General features: G+C 47.7%; 2 protein-coding genes across 8 annotated transcripts in view; both read left to right on the top strand.

The window, feature by feature from the left end:
* C8B (complement C8 beta chain) overlaps positions 1-2,823 on the top strand; it is an 82,452-nt gene extending 79,629 nt beyond the window's left edge. Inside the window, exon 13 of the transcript XR_010987616.1 lies at positions 2,782-2,823. The gene's annotated coding sequence lies outside the window, so the exon portion shown is untranslated. The remainder of the gene's footprint in view (positions 1-2,781) is intronic.
* Positions 2,824-3,208: 385 nt separating this feature from the next.
* FYB2 (FYN binding protein 2) overlaps positions 3,209-22,347 on the top strand; it is a 33,354-nt gene continuing 14,215 nt past the window's right edge. For 6 of the 7 annotated variants that reach the window (XM_068140679.1, XM_068140681.1, XM_068140677.1 and 3 more), the window contains exons 1-7: positions 3,209-3,280; positions 8,098-8,857; positions 10,407-10,601; positions 13,916-13,949; positions 18,888-18,976; positions 20,243-20,271; positions 21,555-21,589. In XM_068140679.1, coding sequence (XP_067996780.1) covers positions 3,272-3,280; positions 8,098-8,857; positions 10,407-10,601; positions 13,916-13,949; positions 18,888-18,976; positions 20,243-20,271; positions 21,555-21,589 — 1,151 coding nt within the window. In that variant the 5' untranslated portion in view covers positions 3,209-3,271. Of the gene's footprint in view, positions 3,281-5,702; positions 5,763-8,097; positions 8,858-10,406; positions 10,602-13,915; positions 13,950-18,887; positions 18,977-20,242; positions 20,272-21,554; positions 21,590-22,347 lie in introns of those variants that run through there. The other variant, XM_068140678.1, reaches the window with a different exon arrangement.

Here is a 22,347-nt window from a genome sequence, read left to right as displayed (position 1 = left end):
CCTTCCCGCAGCGCTTCAGGGAAGGCATAGAGTCCTGGTTTGCTGTCTCCTGACTAGTTTCTCCAAGGAAATTGTGCCATGTGGTCCATTTAAAGGTGACAGCTCCAGCTCTTTATCATTAGGCATTCCCCAGGAAGGTCGGCAGCCGGAGAAAAAAGTCAGCTCCCACTTCTGCAGTGTTTGATCCGCACAAGAGCGCAGCTACACTACAGCTACACCACGCTCCCCGGGCAGTTACTATAGCGCAGCGCGATTTACGGCAGCGCCGGGGCTGCTGGGCAAGGGAGGTGAGGCAAGAGGGGTCCCACCAGGGCCGGCAATCACAAAATGCGTGTTTTAAAGAAACCTTTTTTGGCATGTTCTTTTTATTTTTAGAGCCCATCTAGGGGAATCTGCCCCGTGCTTTTCCACAGGACCACAGCTCTGAAGTCACAACCTCCCGAGTCTCCAACAGTGCTTTAATTCACAGCCCATGCTCATACCACTGGGCGGGTCATAAATCCTCCCAGCTACCTGTACACAAAGCAGGCATTCATTTTCATCAGGCTGCAACTCCAGCCCTGGCTTGGGGGACTTCCCTGCCAACTCCCAGCTCGGCAGGACCCCCCTTTCTTCTCTGAGACCACCAGGCAGCAGCAGGGCTTTTCATGTGGTGAGGAACGAGACTCCGGCTTCAAGTCATGTCTCCGACCAATTAGTCTTCTTATTTATTTTTTTTGCCCCAATTTATTTTCCTAGAGGGGCTTTTTTTTTTTTTTTTTTTTTTTTTTCATCTCTCCTCAAGATTAACTTTGGAAATCAGGGTCAGGCAAGGCTTTCCTCAGTACCCATGGGCAGAGGGGGAATGTCCATCCGTAAGTCATGTATCACACCCGTTACCCTCAGCTCCTTGGCCAGAAATCTGGGACACCTTCAGGCCATCACACAGGTTGCCATCAGATTCTACACATCACAGACAGGCTTTGCCACATCTCTTTCCCCCTAATCTCAAGGCCATCTATTTCTGGAGGGTTTCTTTTCCAGGCATGTTTTTGGGAATAATCATAGAATTGTAGAATGGTTTGGGTTGGAAAGGACATTTAAGATCATCTAGTTCCAACCCCCTAGGAACACCTGCTAGACAAGGTTGCTCAAAGTCCTATCCCATCTGGCTTTGAACACTTTCAAGGATGGAGCATCCATGACTTCTTTGGACACCCATCCACTCCCTTCACAGTAAAGAATTTCTTCCTTACATCTAATGTAAATTTCCCCTCCCTCTTCCAGTCTGAAACTGTGATCTCTCATCCTATCACTACGCTCCAAGAGAAAGTCCTTCCCCATCTTCTCTATAGGCCCCCTTTAAGTGCTGGAAGGTGACATGGTATACATGTGAAGTGTCCTGTCCTGGTGTGAGGGATTAGAGTAATTGGCCAGTGGAATGTGCTGCCCAGGGAGGTGGTGGAGTCACCATCCCTGGAGGTGTTCAAAAAAGGATTGGACATGACACTTGAAGCCATGGTTTAGTTGTCATGAGGTGTTAGATATTAGGTAATAGGCTGGACTTGATGATCTCTGAGGTCTTTTCCAACCTGGTTGATTCTATGATTAGGGTCAGCTGGTCATGGGTGAGTATTGCCAGGCTGCCAGTGGCTCCCTGCCCACCCAAGCCCTATCAATAGCCACTTCTGAACACCATCCAGCACCTGCGCTCTGTGCAGCAGCCGTGTCTGCTGGAAGGAAAAACATCAAGTGTTCCCACAGAGAAAGATGAAATAATATTTGATCAGTTATGGAGGGGAAAAATAAAGTCCTGGGGCTCTGAGCTCTCTTCTTGCCAAGTTACCCAGCCTTGCTTTTCCCAGGAGACGTGCTCTGTAAAAACATGGGCACCACGTTCAGACAGATCCTTTCAGGCTGTTCTCTAGGCCAGAAATATCCAGTAATGGGAAAAGGCTTGTTTGCCCTGGTTCAACTGGTCTGTCCTCAGGACTGAGATACAGCTCATTGTGAAAAGGAGCTGCCTCACCAGGGAATCTCTGTGGCTTGCAGCGGGGATGACTGTTCTTGCTGGGTTCTGCTATCCAGAGATGAAGAAAACCCTTGGGTCCTCAGGAAATGTCTGCTTTAATCACTCTCAGGTCTCTGGCTGTGGCTTGAGGAAGAGCCTGGTGCAGGCTGGGCTGATGCAGTGGAGTGAGTGTCACCCATGAGGAAACCTATGAAGAGATGATTGCTGGGCATGGTGGGACTGCTGTGCTCACTTTGTCTTCACATTCCCCAGAAATGAGAAAGGACCTGAGAACTGCTATGTGGGTCCAGAGAAGGTGGTGAAGGTTCTGGAGAACAAGTCATATGAGGCACAGATAAGGGAACTGGGGTTGTTTAGCCTGGAGAAAAGGAGGCTGAGGAGAGACCTCCTGTTCTAGAGCTCCCTGAATGGAGGTTGTAACGAGGTGCAGGGTCAGTCTCTTCTCCCTCTTAACTAGTGAGAGGATGAGAGGAAATGGCCTCAAGTAGCACTAGGGAAAGATTAGTTTGGATACTGGAAGAAACTTCTTCACTCAAAGGGTTCCCAAACACTGGAACAGGCTGCCCGGGGAGGTGGTCGAATCCCCATCTGTGGAGGTGTTTAAAAGATGCAGAAAGGCAGTGCTGCAGGACATGGTTTAGAAGCAGAGTTGGTAGTCAGATAATGCCTGGATTCATAGAATCATAGAATTGTTGGGATTGGAAGGGACCTCAAGGATCATCCAGATCCGACCCCCCTGCCATGGGCAGGGACACCTCACACTACAGCAGGTTGCTCACAGCCGCATCCAGCCTGGTCTTCAAAACCTCCAGGGAAGGGACTCAATGATCTTAAAAGCTGTTTCCAACTGAAACGATTGTGTGGCATGGACATGGGTGCTGCAGAGACACCCAAACACCCATGCTGCACAGAGATGCCATTCTTTCCCTAAAAAAAAACCAAATCAAACACAGTTCTTCCCTTTCTGAGCCCAGCCAAAGCCTCCTGCAGTGTTGACATTTACGGTTCAGGGAACTCGTGAGTCAGATGAAGGAAGCCTGGTGGGCAGGGCTCTGCTCTGGCTAGCTCAGCCCTGCCCAGGTGAAGCTCTCCCCGCCCCGGGGGCAGGCCCATACCTTGGTCCAGGTGTGGTTCTGGGCTTGTCCCCGCCTCACCTGATGACAGAGTGAGGAGCAGCTGTGGCAGGCACCAGCTAGAGGCAGGGACAAGGAACCATGCGGCCAGGCTGACCCATCAGAGCCAGCACGGAGCAGCGAAGGGATGGACGTGGTAATTGCTGGGGTTTTCACCTTCACCACAGCAAGGGGCTGCTCTGGCCCCTGTGCCCCTACCCTGCCCTGCTTGACTTCCTACTGCTGATTTAGTAGCTTGGGGTTGTTAGCTCCATGAAGTGCCGGGAGTGGTGTAACCTCAGGGGTGGTGCACGCTCTCCTTGCTGCTTCTGCTTGGCATGGGGGCCGCAGAGGGACAGCACAGATCGAGGGGCTCCTAGCGCCTGGTTTCTTCTCCCCCTGGCTCTGAGATGAGCTGTAGTTGCTGCCTTTTAACCTAACAAACAGTAGATTTTATTTTGGTTTTCCCTGTTGCCTGGTTTCTTCTCCCCATGGCTCTGAGATGAGCTGCAGTTGCTGCCTTCTAACCTAACAAAAAGTAGAGGTGGATTTCATTTTGGTTTTTCCCTGTGGTTTTGTTTCGCTGGCTGCAGCTGGTGGGTTAAGGAGTAGATGGTATCTGCAGCGTGTTCTTATCAGCGTGCCCAGGGTGCCTGGGCTCAGCTCCAGCCACCCTGCTGCAGGGCAGAGGGCAGCGCTGATTAAACATTCACCCGTGAGAGTTCCCCTGGAGGTCGAGATAAAGAGTGGATGAAACCAAAACCACTTCAGGAGGGGAACATACAGTGCTTTCTCTGGGCTGTCCTGTGTGTCATGTCCCGAGTGGGGTTTCTCTTGTTATAGAGAAACAGAACACTAATGAGCAGGAAAGCTGCAGAGAGTTTGGATTCCTTTTGGTTAGTTGTTGGTATCGGCACAAGCCTCCAGCTGCTGCTCTTTCTAATCATTGATCCTTATAGTCCCAAACCAGTCTCTTAGTATCTTTACCATAGGCTTAAGCTGAGCTTTATTCTGCTTATTAGAATGATATTAGAGGAGCATTTTATTTCCAGGGAGAAAATATGGAAAGTTTAGCTGTCCCCTGACTCCATAATGCTCAGAGCTTTCCGGCCAGTGGAAGTTTGTTTCCTTTTTGCTCTCTTCCTCTCTCATCTTGCATGGGCTTTTGCCAAATGTAGCATTATTCACAGGGAATTATTTGGCCAGATGTAGCTGCAATGAATATTGTGAGCTTTTGGCAATCCTTGTGATTTATTGGTGTCTTCTCCCTGCTTGTCAACTGGTCTGATTTTCTGGGGGGTGGTGCCTCTCCCTGCTGTGCTGAACCCTCCCTGGGCTGGTGGGGCACTGAGGCTGGGACATGACTTGTGTCCTGCCTGTCTGTGAGCCCATATTTAGGCTGAGTATCTCCCTGAGCTAGATTGAGGTGTGTGGATCGACTCAGAGAGTCACTCAGATGGGTCTGTGGTTTGAAACAGTCCCAGCTGGGGTGGAAAATCATCCCTGGAGAGTCCAGGAAAACTCCTTGCACTTCGGAGGGTTGTGCTAAGCTCAGCCCTCTGCAAGGAAGCAGCAGCTCAGGGGCTTTGTGGGGAGGGAGAGACTGTCCAGCCAGGTGTGGGTGTGCAGGATGTGGACTTGCAGTGCAGTTTAACTCCATCCTCCAAGGTGATTCAGTGTGCTCAGCTAGGGACTGTACATGACTCTCCTGCACCAGATCTGCTTGTGGCATCAGTACCAATATCACAAATCATAGAACTGTTGAGGTTGGAAAAGACCTTGGAGGTCATCAAGTCCAATCTCTTGCGTAGGGCTCATGATCCTACCACCCAAGGTTGCAGGCTGCAAACTGGGGGAAACTATATTCTAGTGGTGGACATTAAGCACAGATAACTTTCCAGTTAATTAGACAAATCATTTGAAGCTATCACAGGATCACACAGGATCACAGGATGGTAGGGGTTGGAAGGGGCCTCAGGAGGTTGGTCTCTTCTCCCAGGCAACCAGTGACAGAATGAGAGGGCACAATCTCAAGCTGTGCCAGGGGGGGTTTAGACTGGATGTTAGGAAGAAATTCTTCACAGAAAGAGAGATTGGCCATTGGAATGTGCTGCCCAGGGAGGTGGTGGAGTGTTTAAAAAGAGACTGGATGAGGCACTTAGTGCCATGGTTTAGTTGATTAGATGGTGTTGGGTGATAGGTTGGACTTGATCATCTCAAAGGTCTTTTCCAGCCTGGTTAATTCTGTGATTCTGTGTGAGATAATCAAGTCTGCCCCCTATGCCAGAGCAGGACCATAGAAGCTTGTGCAGGTTACACAGGAACACATCCAGATGTCTGGAAAGTCTCCAGAGAAGCAGACTCCACAACCTCTCTGGTACCCTTCCAGTGAAGAAGTTCCCCATCACATTGAGGTGCAACTTCCTGTGCTGTAGTTCGTATCCATTACCCCTTGTCCTATCACAGGGATAAGAGGAAGAACAACTTGGTGGGGGGTGGAGAAAGGGAAGCTCGTATCCAACCCCTTTTAATTAAAGGTAGTACCAAGCTGACTGTCACAGCCAGTGCCAGGAAGAAGCCTGACTAAAAACCTGCTTTGGCAGGAGTCTGCCTCACCTGTGGTAAACTGAGACATGCAGGTAATTCTTTTCTGTTTTCTTTGCCTCTGCATGCACTGGTGGGGAACTGTAAAGAAAATCAGTAAGGAGTGGTGACCTCATCAATGTTTATAAAGATGTGCAGGGTGAGTGCCAAGAGACTGGAGCCAGGCTCTGCTGGGTGATGCCCAATGACAGCACAAGGGGCAATGGGTGGAAGTTGAGGCATAGGAAGTTCCATGGAAACAGGAAGAAAAAAAAATTTACTGTGAAGATGACAGAGCACTGGGACAGGTGGGACAAGCTGTCCAGGGGGGGTGTGGAGTCTCCCTCTCTGGAGATATTCAAAACTCAACCTGGATGTGTTCCTGTGTGGTCTGGTATAGGTGATCCTGCTCTGGCAGGGGGGGTTGGACTGGATGATCTTTTGAGGTCCCTTCCAGCCTCTGAAATTCTATGATTGTGTAAACAGCACTGAACTCTGCACTGTTGCTGCAGCACATGCTAAAGCTCGGTGCAATTGCATTCGGGCAGCTCACTGCTTTGTTTCCTGTCTGGCATTGCTAGAGGCATTGGGTACATGTGGGATTATTTTAGTTTATTTATTTCCCACCCACCCCCCCCCCAAAAAAAAAAAAAAAACCCACTAAACCCCACCCTGATTCATCCTCCTTATGCTTTTGAGAACTCCCCTTCCCATCAGCTCGCCGCTGTCTGGGCAGCTCACACCGCATCACGCCGCTGACCACTCCCTACATGATATAATTGGAGCAATTCAAAGCTGGGGTCCCCCAAGGGTTGGTTTCTTTACATCATGCACTGCCCTGTGAAAGTAATAAAGCCAGTGAAAGGGGTTATTCAAGAGAAATTGTCAGTGTTTAATAAATTGTGCAATTAAATGCAATAAGCCCTCAATATGCTATTCATCTGCTCTGCCTTAACACTTAGGGCTGGGGCTTTTTTTTTCAGCATAACGAAGTTCTGTCCTAGATATTTTTTTCCTATTTCCTCATTAGACAGGTTCTCAGGAAGCCTTACAGTTCCTTGCACTGAACTAAGCTGCCAGAGTTGGTGTACCTAATGTAATCATGGCATATAAAAAGTTATAGAGCAGTTCAAGGACTTAAGTAGCTCATAAATTTTTCCTTCATTTTTTTTCTTCCCCCCCCCCGTTCAGTTTGGGGATGAATTTAAGCCATGACACTGCAGGCCAAAAAAACTGTGGTCCCTGTTTTCCAGTGAGATGCTTGGGGACAAAAGCTTGGAACAAAATGTTCTTTAAGTGCTTTTTTCACACTGTGCAGTCAATGATTAGCTCTCTTTGTGCAACATCATATAAAACCTTAGGCCAGTCCAGGAGCGGAGTTGAGTGTTTTAGCCACTGTCCATCACCTGGGCTGGGAGAGTCTCTTGTTGTTCTTGTGTGCCACGTGTTTGGGTTGCATGTCCTCTGCTTTCTGGGGTGGGAAGAATGGTGAGGGGAGAAATCTGAAGGGAACCTTGAGCTGAACCAGCACCACGGAAAAAGAAGGTTTTGTGCCAGGTGTCATTTGGAGCCCATCAAAGAGGATGCTTGGTGCTCCTCTTCCCATGGTCAAGTCATCTAGAGGAGGCAGGGGATGGGATGGGGATGTCTGGCAAAAGGCTGAGAAAGTTGGGGTGGTTCATCCTGAAGAAGAGAAAATTACAGGGAGACTTTTTGGTGGCCTTTTAATACTTAAAGGGGGCCTATAAGAAAGATGGAGACAGAATTTTTAGCAGGGCCTATTGTGCCAGGACAAGGGGTGATGGTTTTACTCTAAAAGAGGGAAGATTTAGACTAGATTGAAGGAAGAAATTTTTTACAGTGAGGGCAGTGAAGTATTGGCATAAATTGCCTGAAGAGGTGGTAGATGGTCCATCCCTGGAAACACTCAAAATCAGGTTGAACAGGGCTCTGGGCAACCTAGTCTAGTTCAAGTTGTCTCTGGTAACTGCAGGGAGCTTGGGCTAGATGACCTTTAAAAGTCCCTTCCAACCCAAACTAGTCTCTGAGTCTATGATTCTCCAACACTGGGTGATTTTGGGGAGCAAGATCCACCTCCACTGGTTCCACTGGCTCTGCTTGGTTATGTTTTCATGCTCTGGTCCTGTGCCTTTCCCCTGCCTCAGCTCTGTTGCCCTTACCAGCAGTGATTTGAGAGCCTTTGGGGGAATCCTTTGAATGAACCAATTCTTCTTTCCTGCTTTTAAATTTCTCTCCAGACTCTGCATGTACATAGCAGCCAGGGTGGAGTCTGTGGCCACTTTCTCTCTAAAATGGTCATGGTTGTATAAATTGTCTGTTGTCACCATCTGAAAGTTGATGTTTTGTGCTTTCCTCTCTTCCCCCCCTCAGGAAGGTGTGACTGATTTCAAAGCCCTGAGAGCAAAATTCCAGAATGACCCTGACTTGGCCAACAAGCTCATGCATCCATTCAGGAAGCCTGTGAGGATCCCACCAAAGCTGGACTCTGGAGAGGATGCTGTCTTTAGCCCTTTGCCCTTGAGTAAGAGAAAAGTAATACTACTAAACCCCAAGGATGAAGCTGCCCATCCAGCCTCCCAACACAAGCCTTTGGTGTGGCCTCGACCCAGGCTGGGCTACGTGAAGCTGCCAGGGCACGAGGAAGAACACAAAGGTAATGTCTCAGAGAAAGGGCAGAGTCTTCCCAAGCAAGGTCTAGAGAAGCCTCTGCCATCCTATTGCACAGACCAGCAAGGATCAGCCCAAGAATCTCCAGAGAGCACTCTGCTTCCAGGTTCTTTCCAACACACCCTACAGATCTGGGAAAAGACTTCATCCCGTGGGGAGAAAGCGAGCGCAGTGTTCCCGACCCAGCGGGCAGCAAACTTGTATGTGCAGCCCTGCCCTGAGCAGAGGCTAACACATTTTCCAGCTGCATCAAGCAGCAGCAGGATGCAACTGTCTGGAAGCAAGCCCATGCTGGACTTGCCTGTCCAGAAGAAGGATGCTCTGCCCAGCAGTGGGCTGGCTCTTCCCCAAGCTCCCAGAGGACACAGGAGCTCTGATGGAGTTGCTGTTGAGAACGCGGTGGCAAATGCAGCCTGCCAGCCAGGGTATGGTGCACCAAGAGAGCAATCTCAGCAGCAAAAAGGTATAGTAAGCTGTGCTCTTTACAAGGAGAATAGAGATATGCATTTATATGTTTATGTAGATGCATATTTTTGGATGTTAGGAAGAAGCTCTTTACTATGAGGATGGTGGAACACTGGGACAAGTTGCACAGGGAGGTAGAATAGGAATAGAATAGAATTAACCAGGTTGGAAGAAACCTTTGAGATCATTGTGTCCAACCCATCATCCAACACCATCTAATCAACCAAACCATGGCACCAAGCACTCCATCCAGTCTCTCCCTGGTGGTGACTCCACCACCTCCCTGGGCAGCCCATTCCGACGGCCAATCTCTTTCTATGAAGAACTTCTTCCTGACATCCAGGCCTCATCCCTGGAGACGATCAGGCTCAATAAGTCTCTGAGCAAACTGATCTAGTTAAAATGTGCCTGCTTACTGCAGGGGAGTTGAATCAGATGGCCTTTAAAGGACCCTTCCAACCCAATGCATTCTATGGTTCTATGAGCATATATATATATATATATACTCTCCCAGGACAGTTGGAAAGAAAAGCTGTTGGGACCCTCAAAAAGAGGCCAAACTGGCTCAATTGTAGCATTCTCCTCTTTCCCTGGAGGTAAAAACCAGCCTTCAGTCTGCTGCCCTGCTTGGCTAAGGGGAGGAGTTTCCCACCTCCACAGTATTATTTTTTTTAAGGTCACTGAAAGAAATTGCCTAAATTTTGAGTGTAGGGTGAAAAGAACAGAGGAGTATCTTTGGTTTTGATCTGCTTCGACCTTTTTGCAGTTTTAAGGTAAATGTCGCTATGTGCTGCTTGGCTTTTCTGCAAGGAGAATTTAGTTCAAATTATAAAAACCCCACTCTGCACCTTCCCAGTTTTGCAAAAGGTCACATTTGAGCTTGGAGAGCATAATCCTCCTTGCAATATTTCTTCTAGTAACTGGTGCTAGGGAACTTGAATGCTGTGCTCACTTCCTCTTGCTGATGTCATGCCAAGTGCAGGGGCACTGAGAAGATGGAGTCTTTGTTTACCCTGGAAAGCTTTTCCTTGCAGGGCTGTATATTGGAAACAGCCATGGCACTAAATCCTGGCAGATTAAAATGTTCTGGGTACAGCGGATTAGGGGTAGTATTTTATAATCCAGAGGAAGGGAGCTGTCAAGAGCTGAGGCCCCAACACAGTTAAACTTCGCTGAAGCACGTTGCCCAGGGAGGTGGTGGAAGCCTCATCCCTGGAGGTTTTGAAGACCAGGCTGGATATGGCTGTGAGCAACCTGATGTAGTGTGAGGTGTCCCTGCCCGTGGCAGGGGGATTGGAACTGGCTGATCCTTGAAGTCCCTTCCAACCCTAACAATTCTATGACTCTCCAAAAGCTGTACAAATGGGCATTCCCATTTATTTTTCCATTCTGGGAGCATGGTAAGAGCCCCAATGTGTAGCAGGGATGCTGAAGCTGGGAGGAAGCAGAGCAAGCTTGGAAGGTCTGTATGACAACTCCTGATCCCACCTGGATTTTTGCATAAATGAGGGCTAATTGCTGCCTGTCCTTGTGCTTCTCTGGAGCAGGATCAGAGCATCCTCTGTGCCAACCTCAAGCAGCAAAATGCGCTCAGAGCCCCAGGAGCAAGCAGCCAAGGATTAAACCTCTCCCTTCAGCTGAATCCCTGGGTCCTGCCCCTGAGAAGCCAGCAAGACCCCAGAAGTTTGATCTCAGTGCTTTCCAACTCGCCATGCCTTCGGTCCACAGAGGATCTCAACCAAGTAAGACATTTCTGGTCTTTCTTTCTAAACCTCATCTGCAGAAAATTAATAGCAATAATAATAATTTGCTATTTATTGGCATGTCTAAGGCCATAATTCCAAATTCACAGAAATAAGACTTTAGGAAGAAGTCTGAATGTTAGGAAGAAGTTCTTTATTGTGAGGGTGGTAGAACACTGGAACAGGTTGCCCCACGGAGGTGGTGGAGGACCCCATCCCTGAAAGCATTCCAAGTCAGGCTTGATGGGGCTCTGAGCAACCTGATCTGCTTGGGGATGTCCCTGTTTACTGCAGGGGGGATGGACTAGATGACCTTTGGAGGTCCTTTCCAACCCAAATGTTTCTATGACCCTAAACCATTGTGTGTGGCCAGCAGGAGCAGGGAAGTCATTCTGCCCTGTACTCTGCACTGGTTAGGCAACACCTTGAGTCCTGTGTCCAGTTCTGGGCCCCTCAATTTAAGGAGGACATTGAGACTCTTGAACATGTCCAGAGAAGGGCAACAGGGCTGGGGAGAGGCCTTGAGCACAGCCCTATGAGGAGAGGCTGAGGGAGCTGGGGTTGTTTAGCCTGGAGAAGAGGAGGCTCAAGGGAGACGTTATTGCTCTCTACAACTACCTGAAAGGAGGTTGTAGCCAGAAGGGGGTTGGTCTCTTCTCCCAAGCAACCAGCACCAGAATAAGAGGACATAGTCTCAAGTTGTGCCAGGGGAAGTTTAGGCTCGAGGTGAGGAGAAAGTTCTTCACAAAGAGAGTTGTTAGCCATTGGAATGTGCTGCCCAGGGAGGTGGTGGAGTCCCCATCCCTGGAGGTGTTCAAGAGGGGATTGGATGTGGCACTTGGTGCCATGGTTTAGTAATCATGAGGTCTTGGGTGAGAGGTTGGACTTGATGATCTTGGAGGTCTTTTCCAACCTTATTGATTCTATGATCTTCCTCACACAGTAAAACGAACCAAACAGTTTCAGTGAGGCTGTTTGGGTGGGGGTTTTTTGCCCTTAATGTGGAAAAGGCACCTGAGTTTCCAGATTGGATGTCATCCCCCACACAGACACCCACTTCCCTCCCAACAGCAGCGTGTTGTGAGCAGTTTACATCTGGCCATAAAGCAGCAGCGGCAGCTGTGTACAGCAACGAGCTGATCTTTATCACCCTGCCTCAATGGGAAATGCCTTCACTCTGCAGCACACAGCTGTGGGAAGGCACAATAAAATGGGTAGGAACTGGTCTGCTAATCCCCCCCCCTTCCACACCCCCCTTCTGTTTTAAATACAACAGAGGGCTACGTGGTTACATGTTCCAACAGCAAGAAACGCAGAAGTTCATTTTCCCATCATAAAACTCTCTTGATGTTGCACAATGTAATATTTAGAACTTCTATTAGGCTGGTAAATTGTGTTTCTTTTATAGATACTGGCTTAATTATAGCCAGATTTTTAGGCACAGCTTTTGCTGAATTCAAAAGGAGTTGTTTTGTTTTTTTTTTTTCAGGAAGGGCTCAGCTAAACCCTCTTTGGTTTTGCTGTGCTGCTGTTTATTCATAGAATAGGATAATTAAGGTTGGAAATGACCTTCAAGATCATAGAATAGAATCACAGAATGGTCTGGGCTGGAAGGGACCTCCAAAGGTCATCTAGTCTGACCTTCCCACAGTCAGCAGGAACACTGGTCATCAAGGACAATCTACCAAGTCCACCACTAAGCCATAATCCCAAACCCCACATTCTGCCCTGTACTCTGCACAGGTTAGGCCATACCTTGAGTACTGTGTCCAGTTCTGGGCCCCTCAGTTTAAGAAGGACATTGAGATACTTGAACGTGTCCAGAGAAGGGCAACAAGGCTGGGGAGAGGCCTTGAGCACAGCCCTGTGAGGAGAGGCTGAGGGAGCTGGGATTGTTTAGCCTGGAGAAGAGAAGGCTCAGGGGAGACCTTATTGCTGTCTACAGCTACCTGAAGGGAGGTTGTAGCCAGGAGGGGGTTGGTCTCTTCTCCCAGGCATCCAGCACCAGAACAAGAGGACACAGTCTCAAGCTGTGCCAGGGGAAGTTTAGGCTCAAGGCGAGGAGAAAATTCTTCCCAGAGAGAGTTGTTAGCCATTGGAACGGGCTGCCCAGGGAGGTGGTGGAGTCACCATCCCTGGAGGTGTTCAAGAGGGGATTGGATGTGGCACTTGGTGCCATGGTTAAGTAGTCATGAGGTGTTGGGTGACAGGTTGGACTTGATGATCTTTGAGGCCTCTTCCAACCTTGCTGATTCTGTGATCTATGTGGCTCCTAAATATATCCAGGGATGGTGACTCAAGCACCTCTCTGGACAGCCTGTTCCAATGCCAAACAACCTCCCCTGGTGCAGTTTGAGGCCATTTCCTAATGTTCTGTCAGTAGTTACTTAGGAGAAGAATTGCTAATTGGTCTGCCCTTGCCTTGATAAGAGGGATAAGAGAGAAGTTTTCACTGAAGCTCTTCTCTAACCTACTTGCCCTTTCTAAATGTATTAGGAGGAACCTCATTGTATTTATATGTCACTGGTTCTGTTCCTTCTCAATACTGCTCAACTACTGATCTCTGGAAAGCTTGAGGTTGTTGCCTGGACCCATGAAATAATGACATTGACACAGCCACCTCCCCAGGTTCTGTTGGCGATCTGATTTCATGCCTGCCTTTGTGTGGCCTCGAGGAAGGGCTGTCCCTGTCACACCTCCCCGTGGCTGCAGCTGGTGGTCTGTAGGAGAGCAGTCAGGCTTGCCTCTTGTGATAGTTTAAGGCTATGCCTTTAAAATTTTTCACAGATCTTGAACAGAAAGTAGTAAAATGTAAGTAAATCACTATTGGGGGTAAAAAGGAAAGCAAAGACGATTCTAAACTATCCCATTGGAAGAGTTAAGGGACTAAAACTAGTTTTCCCAAACCAATTCTCTCTTCTCACTTCTTGGCTCTGGGGCAGATGCTAACTTGCTTCTGCTTGACCTTGGCTGCAGTGTTTTGGTATTAACTTCTCTGCTTCTGTCTCTTCTCCCTTTTGTACAGGTTAGTAGGAGGGGGCAGAGAAGGAGAAGCTATTAGCTTCTCCTGGTCTTTGACCAGGGGTTGTCCTGTGCTGTTTATCTATCATGAATACCTGTAGCTATTGTACATGCTGGATATTTTGAACACATTCGTTGCATTCCCTTGTAGATTGTAGTTTTGCTTGTAAATACAGCTTTCATTTGCTTCCATATGGAGCTGGTCTGGCAAATTTACTGTTGGGGGTGGGGTGGTGAATTTCAACCCATCACACCTCCAAAAGTTAATCCTCTCTCTGTGTGTTTTTGTGCAGCTGCTGCTGAAGAGGATTACTTGACCCCTGAAAGGTAAGTGTGGGGCAAGGCAACATGTGGCTTGTGGGTGAGTGTGAGGAGCATCCTGTGATGCTGAAGCATCCTTGTGCAGTCTGAAGGGACTGCCCAGCTCCTGAGGGCAGTGACTTGCTCCAGGGGTTCACAGAATTTCAGGGGCTGGAAGGGACCTCAAAAGCTCATCCAGTGCAACCCCCCTGCCGCAGCAGGATCCCCTACACCAGATTACACAGGAACGCATCCAGGCAAGTTTTGAATATCTCCAGAGAGGGTTGTGTGAACCTACATGGGAAGCTCAAAGCTGCTTGGGATGCCTTCCTCCTAAAGTTTCATCTCTGTTTTCTTCTCCATGCCATATTTTTTGGTCTGGGTATTTTAAGCAGCATGGAAAACCCTCTATATATTTGTCATTGGGTCTGGTTTAGATGGCTGGAGAGAGAACACTGCTGGTACTTGGGTGGAAAAGATCACTCAGCACCTGTGTGCTTTTTGCTTCCTGTTTTCCCCATACTCAAGCTGGTGTTTTTAGAGAAGAGGTGCTTTTGAGAACTGTTGCTGAAACAAAGCCCTGGTGTAATCAGCAGGTGTTGGGGTGGTTCTTTGCCAGCAGCAAGAGGAGCTTGCCCTCCTGAGTGTTTGTGCAGCCAGCACAAGAGCCACCCCCATCCCAGGACTTCAGCTGTCTTCAGATGCTGAAGTGAGATTTTTATTGAGTGGTGATGCAAACTCCCTGCAGGACATGAGTTGATCACTTCAGCTTCTAATACCAGGGATATCTCAAATGGCTCAAACATCTTAGACACAGTTCTTTTTTGTATGTATGAGGGCAATCCTGGCTTTTTCTGGTATGCCTCTGGCTTGTTGCATAGTGGTCCTGGTTCTGTGCCACAAAAATCCCAGTCATAGAATTGTTAAGGGTGGAAGGTACCTCAAGGATCATCCGGTTCCAACCCCCCTGCCATGGACAGGGACACCTCACACTACATTAGGTTGCTCACAGCCACATCCAGCCTGGCCTTCAAAACCTCCAGGGATGAGGCTTCCACCACCTCCCTGGGCAACCTGTGCCAGTCTCTCACCACCCTCATGGGGAAGAACTTCTTCCTAACATCCAATCTGAATCTATCCACTTCTCATTTTGTTCCATTCCCCCTAAGCCTGTCATTACCTGACACCCTAAAAGAACAGCAAAAGTGGAGGAAAAAATATTCATGTGCATGTTTGGGTTTAGCTGCATGAACACACTGCTGTGAAAATGGGAAACAGCATGGCTGAATCAAATGAAAAAAGAGGAAAAAGAGATGAATTCTCAAAATACTTCCTGTGCCCAAACAATTAACTCTGGCAGCTCTCCACGCAGCAAGTTGTGCTTTTCACATCATGAGGTGGTCCTGCCAGGTGCTGCCTGGGGTTCTGCTTAACTTTTAACCTGTACTTGTCAGAAAAGAGCTGGGGAAAAAAAAAAAAATAAACCAGCAGCAATAACAACAACAACAAAACCCTAAAAAAAACACCCCAAGATAAAAAGCCCTTAAAAGGCACCCCGAGAAAAGGCCCTTAAAAAGCCCTAAAAAAACCCTTTAAAAGCCAAAAACCCATCCTTTAAAAGGCTAAAAGGGCCCTAAAAAAAACACCCTTTAAAAGGGCTAAAAAGGCCCTAAAAAAACACCCTTTAAAAGGGCTAAAAAGGCCCTAAAAAACCCCACCCTTTAAAAGGGCTAAAAAAGCCCTAAAAAAAACACCCTTTAAAAGGGCTAAAAAGGCCCTAAAAAAACACCCTTTAAAAGGGCTAAAAAGGCCCTAAAAAAACACCCTTTAAAAGGGCTAAAAAGGCCCTAAAAAAACACCCTTTAAAAGGGCTAAAAAGGCCCTAAAAACACCCTTTAAAAGGGCTAAAAAGGCCCTAAAAACACCCTTTAAAAGGGCTAAAAAGGCCCTAAAAACACCCTTTAAAAGGGCTAAAAATCCTCCTTTAAAAGCCCTAAAAATCCCCTAAAAAAACCCTTTAAAAGCCCTAATAAAAACCCTAAAAATGCCCTAAAAAGTCCTAAAACAAACCCCAAAGAAGCCCTAAAAAAGCTCTAAAAAATCCCTAAAACCCCCTTAAAAAAAGAAGCTAAAAAAACCCTTTAAAAAAAAATCACCCTAGCCCTCCCAAAAACCCTACCCCCCAAGAAAACCCTAAGAAAACCCCCAAAAAAACTAAAATACAGAGCAAAACTAAACAAACTAACCTAACACCCCCCAAAAAAAGAAACCTAAAAACCCTGAAAAAAAACTTGAAAAACAAAACAAGCCGAGCCCTAAGAAAACCAAAACAAAGAAACAAAACCCCTAAAAACCCAACCAAACCAAAACCACCCAAAACCCCCAGCCAAACAAACAAAAAACAACCCCAAAAAACTCCAAAGCTGCCATGCGCCACAAGGAAGCTGTCTTGGTAATATATTGCAGCAAGATTAGCTGCCTTGCTCTAATAGCTGTGAAATGGGCTTTGCAATAGGTCGCTGGTTAAATATTAGCCATGGGATAAGTGGGGAAATGAATGAACTCCCAAAGCAACAGCAAAACCATGGGGGTTTGGGAACAGAAATTCCCCTCCTTGAAGCCTCACCTACGAGCCTGGTCTCTTAGAAACCCTGACGTAGTTGCTTGGGTCAGCTAAAGCTTGAGCTGTGATTCCTTGTTTAGGGATAAACACTCTGGTGCCAGGCAGGGATCCATTGGCCCAGCTCTGGTGCAGCACTGTGGTGTGTAGGAATGGCTGTATGGTGTCCAGCTAAGCTCCCAGGATGAGTCTGTATCCAGTGGCTGAGCTGGGAGAGTGGAAGATCAGGGGATTTCCAGGCAGTGGCACCAGGGACTAAATGCCAGCTTGCAGCATGAATGCAACCTAGAATCACAGAATTGTCAGGGTTGGAAGGGACCTCAAGGATCAGCCAGTTCCAACCCCCCTGCTATGGGCAGGGACACCTCACACTACAGCAGGTTGCTCATAGCCACATCCAGCCTGGCCTTCAAAACCATCAGGGATGAGGCTTCTACCACCTCCCTGGGCAACCTGTTCCAGTGTCTCACCACCCTCATGGGGAAGAACTTCCTAACATCCAATCTCAATCTACCCACTTCTATTTCTTTCCATTCCCCCTAGTCCTATCCCTACCTGACACCCTAAAAACTCCTTCCCCAGCTTTCTGGAAGGCCGCAAGAAGGTCTCCTTGGAGCCTTCTCTTCTCCAGACTGAACAGCCACAACTCCCTCAGTCTGTCTCCATAGGAGAGGAGCTCCAGCCCTCTGATCATCCTTGTGGCCCTCCTCTGGACACGTTCCAACATGTCCAGATCTTGACTGTACTAGGGGCTCCAGAACTGGACACAGTACTCCAGGTTGAGTCTCACCAGAGTGAAGTAGAGGGGGGATATCACCTCCTTCCCCTGCTGGCCACACTTCTCTTGATGCAGCCCAGGATCTGTTTGGCTTTCTGGGCTGCAAGTGCACACTGCTGGCTTTTGTTGAGCTTCTCATCCCCCAGCACCCAAGTCCTTTTCTTCAAGGCTGCTCTCAAGCCACTCCCTGCCCAGCCTATACTGGTGCCTGGGATTGCCCTGACCCAGCTGCAGGACTTTGCACTTGGTCTTGTTGAGCCTCATGAGGTTGTCTTGGGTTCAGCTCTCCATCCTGTCAGGGTCCCTCTGGATGGCAACCCTTCCCTCCAGCCTGTCAGCAGCACCACACAGCTTGGCAAAGGTGCACTCAGTGCCATTGTCCATGTCACCAACATGCTTGTGTGTGTTCCCTTCATTAGGACCCACATGCCCAAACAAGCTGTGGGACCAGCAAGCTGGCAGACACTGCCTCCAGTACTGGGGGGCCTGCAGGGGGCTGGGGCAGCCTTTGGTTTTAGCACAAGGTTCTGCTTGACTTTTGGAGTCGCTTCTTGCTCTGATTTCATTACTGTTAAAATGCATCTAGAGTTTCTTGTTCCTCCTGTTCTGGTTTGCAACAACTACTTAATCCTTACTCTGTTGACACTGAGTTGTGACACTAGAGTGATTCAAGGAAAACCAAATCCTCCCTGAGGTTTATTACTGTTAAAAGATGGAAATTCTCACTGTAACTCTTCCTGGTGCTTTTTCACCACCCTAGCTCATCCCTCATGTGTGCTACAAGCTGCATCTTGACTTGAGCTGCTAAAAGCTCTGCTGCCATGGGTGTAGGGGAAGCCATGAGAGTCTTGCTGAGTGCTCTGGAAAGGCCTGGACTTCTCTCTGCGCCTGTTCCCAAATGATGCTGATATAAATCTCCAAAGGAGGAAATAAAAAAAAAGGGATATGAGGAGATGGGGACTGCCCTGGGAAGTCCAATCTTTGAGACTGTGTGGTGCTGGGGCTGAGATCACAGCTTGCCTCCTCCCATGACTGCCACGTGCCACTTGTTGTCTCAGCATGGAATGTGTGGCTTGATAAGCCCAGGAGTGGGACCTTTAAAGATGCCTTCTGATACCTCTGATTTTTCCCTTCCTGTTTCCTTAAGTGAGAACCAGCAGGGCAGAGTGCGGCTGGGTTGAGTTTCTTGTTGAAGGAGCTGTGGTAGGTTTTAAAAGTGCTGCACTCTGATATCCTTGAATTTTGTGGCCTGCTTCTGCTTGAGGGATCACTGCAGGCAGAAGACCATAATGTCAGTATGAAGGCCCCTCACGTGCTTGGTGCTGCCTGTCCTCTCAAAGGAGAAGCAATGGGAGTGTAGAATTGGGGTGAAGCTCAGCTGAGTCCTGCATCAGGCACAGGTCCCCTCTCCTTCCAAGGAATTCCTGATTTCACTTTGCTTTCTTATAGATTCAATATCAAAGCACCTGAATTCCTTGTCCTTATGCTAAATTATTGTTTTTCAGACTTCTAAAAGGGTCAGGAAAAAATCAATCTCTTCTTTTTTTTTTTCCCTTCATCTTTTCAGTGCTCAGCTTGAAGAACAGCATAATGATGAAGAAACCCCAATGTACCTGAATCAGTGTGAGGACACCACAACCTTGTGTGTCATTGAAGGTACTTTGCCAGGCACGATTGCCTGGTTAATTACAAGCTATGTGGGATAAAACCTTGGGAAAAAGAGAGAATGCAGTTTATTCAAGTTGAGAAAAGCAGCTGACTGAAGATCACACAAATATTCAGGTTGAAACAGACCCTCAGGATCACCAAGTCCAACCCAGAACCCTACTCTACAAGGTTCACCCCTAAACCATAGCCCCAAGCACCACATCCAAACCACCTTTAAACACATCCAGGCTTGGTGACTCAACCACCTCCCTGGACAGCTCATTCCAATCCCTGACCACTCTTTCGTGGAAAAATTTCTGGTGTCCAGTCTAAACCTGCTCTGGTTCAGCTTGAGGCCATTCCCTCTTCTTCTATCACTAATTACCTGTGAGAAGAGACCAGCACCAGCCTCTCTGCAGTGTCCTTTCAGATAGCTGTAGAGAGCCATGAGGTCTCCCCTCAGCTTCCTCTATTTTACACTAACCATCCCCAGCTCCTTCAGTTGCTCTTCATGAGCTTTGTTCTCCAGGCCCTTCCCCAGCTTCCTTGCCCTCCTCTGTACTGGCTCCAGCACCTCCACATCTCTCTTGTATTGAGGTGCCCAAAACTGGACACAACACTCAAGGTGTGCCCTCACCAGAGCTGAGTACAAGGGGAGAGGATGACTGTTTGTACTGTCTCCCTGTGTACTGGCAGTGTATGAGGGCTCTGGGGCACAGACAAAGCAGAAGTTAGTATTTTGGTGTTGCAGTGGGGAAAAGTCGTGTGGTGCTACCCATGTAGAAGAGAAAGAAAAGAATATAGTGAGGCAAACCTCAGCATCTTCTTGGCAACAGAAGGGTACAGGGTACAACACTTTTCTATCACCATCACTACTTCCTTCCCAGTATAATTACCTCTATCAGAGTTGCCACTGCTCTGGTTTTATGTTTTTCAGAGTTGCCTCTTTTTTTTTTGGGGGGAGAGATTAGTTTCTGCTTTGTGTATTGGTTGGAACAGGAGCCAAGCAACTTCCTTTGGGGGGATCTGCCACGGACCCCTTAGATTTATCCTGGGGCTATGAAAACTGTGGCCAGTCAAGCTTGGTGTTGCAGTCTGCTGAATGGAAATAGCATATTAATGACCCTGGGCAGTAGGATGTGGTGAATGTACTATGGTGAATGTGTGCCTGGATGCTGAGCATGTGGACTCAAGCTGGGTTTTGCAATTTAAAGTGCAATAACTTTTTTAACATGGACTAAACAAGTAATTTGTGCTCACAAATATCTTTTCTAGCACCCAAGACAGAGCCTCAAGAACATGAGGTGAGTCCATCACAGCCAGTTTTGACCTTCCAGGCTTGACTCTACCATATGTAATGATGCTTTCCTTTCCTAAACATCCCAAACATCTGATTTCCTCATCTGCTGAGTATTTCTTTGTGTGTTTTCTGTGAAGAGTCTCAGAAACTAAATCAGAAATTTCAGAGGGGACATGAGAACTGGGGAGGTTTCCAAACTCCCTAGGGCAGAGAGGCAGCTCCCCTGACTTCTGCTGCAAACATGTAAGGGGTAACACCATCTGGACATTGGTGGTAGACCAAGTAAATGTCAAACATCAATATCAAGACCATGAATTCTTGGAGGGGAAAAATCCACTGAATTCTTCTTGGAAGCTCTTGCCAAAGGCAAGCTGCTGGTGGTAATCCCTCTGTGAAGGCAGGAGAGCAAAACTGAGCCAGGCTCCTTGTCATGGCAGCACACTTCAGGTTTTGGCTGATAAATGAGGGCAACTGTTGTAGGCATGGCCATAGAGGTTTTCATCCTCTGCTGCAGGGATCTCTCTGTTGCAAACTACAGCTTGACTCTTTTCATTTTACCCTGGTTGCAAAGGGGGTGGCAGTGGAAGTATCCTGCAGTGAAGGGAGGGGAAGACAGCCTGCAGTGGGGGGAGGATGGTGCATTGCACCCTTCAGGAATTACTGCAGTTGTCCCTAAGAAAGCCCTGCTTGGCTGCATGGCCAAGCCCAGCAGGTAGCTGGGCTGAGAGAACATGTCACCTTGTGCCAGAGAGTGAGCATGTGCTGGGTATCAGTTCTGGCTCCCTTAAAAAAGGGCAAAGTACTTCTTGGAAAACAACAAACTCCACTGTCAAGTCCTGACTTGCAAAGCAATCAAGTAGTCCAGGAAGCAGCACTGGTTTCCAGATGCTCTGATCTGTGCGTGATTTGCAGAGAGGTTCTCTGGCTTGGCTCTAGTCTTATTTTATGGTAGGCTGGAAAAAAAAAAATCTTTATTTAATTAAAAATCCTTTTCCCCCTCTTTCTGTAAGCTCTTCAACCTGCAATTGCCCTCCTTCTGACCAGTAGCTTTGCTGGCCTGATCCCTTGCAGTGTTACATTATCCCTGTGTAGTTTGTCAATATGTGTATCCCCTGTCCTGCAAAGCAGAGGGATATCCATGTCTGATGACTATTCCAAACCTGAGCTGCTTATGGGCTTTCTGAAGAAATATTTCTTTCAATGCTAGCTGACAGCTGAGGTCTTGTTTGAAAGTTTGGCTATTGAAAGCAGCACAGCGGCTGAAGCCTTTCCTCCTCTTTATTCTAGAAACAGAAGACGACTTCACTCTTTGCCAAATCCAGGTAATTTCCTTTCCTTTCTCTCAAGCTTCTTCTAACCCCATAGCTAACCCAGGTTGGGGTTAGAATGTTGTAACACCCAGTAAATAGAAAGACATTTCATAGATTTGGTGACCAGGACCATGCTGCTGCTGCTCTTCTGTGTCAGCACTCATGGTTTCTGGGATTGTTTTCATTCCAAAGCATATCTGGAGAGGAGATTTGCTTCCTTCTTCTGGGAATGCTTTGTTTTTTCCTACTGAAGCCTGAACTTTTTTTTTTAGTATGAGAAGGGACAGATAGGAGGCTCTCAAACTGGGACATCTGGTTCTAGGTTCAAAGCTGTGTGGTAAGGCAAGGTCCACACTGAATTTTACACTATAAAAGTCATGGTTGAAACTCTCTGAAGGGCTTAATTACTGTCTCTAGCTATAGGCTGGGGTGGTTGGTGGGGCTGAGGGGTGTTGGTTTGTTTATGATGGGGATTAAAGAATGATGTGATAAAATGGGGGCTACTTCAGTGGAAATGTTGTGATGGTCAGGAAAAACAAATGTATCATGTTCTTCCTCCTGTTGCTGGATCCTTGCAAACAGTCTGGTGACCATCACTGGCACATGAACCTAGCTTGGCCATTCTTGCTACTAGAAAACAACCAGCTTAGCCTGTGTCTTTTCCAAGAGTGATTGCTATTAACACAAGTAACCAGTGGCCTTGGTTTTGGATTCAGATTTACCCTTCCTTTTAGTACTGCTGGTCCTCTTGGCATCTACCTCATTCAGAG

This window comes from Melanerpes formicivorus, unplaced genomic scaffold, assembly GCF_026170545.1.
Source record: "Melanerpes formicivorus ecotype bairdi unplaced genomic scaffold, bMelFor1.0.p_v2 SCAF_7, whole genome shotgun sequence".
NCBI lineage: Eukaryota > Metazoa > Chordata > Aves > Piciformes > Picidae > Melanerpes > Melanerpes formicivorus.
Note: the sequence above shows the minus strand (reverse complement) of the source record. Positions and strands in the feature narration are given on the sequence as shown.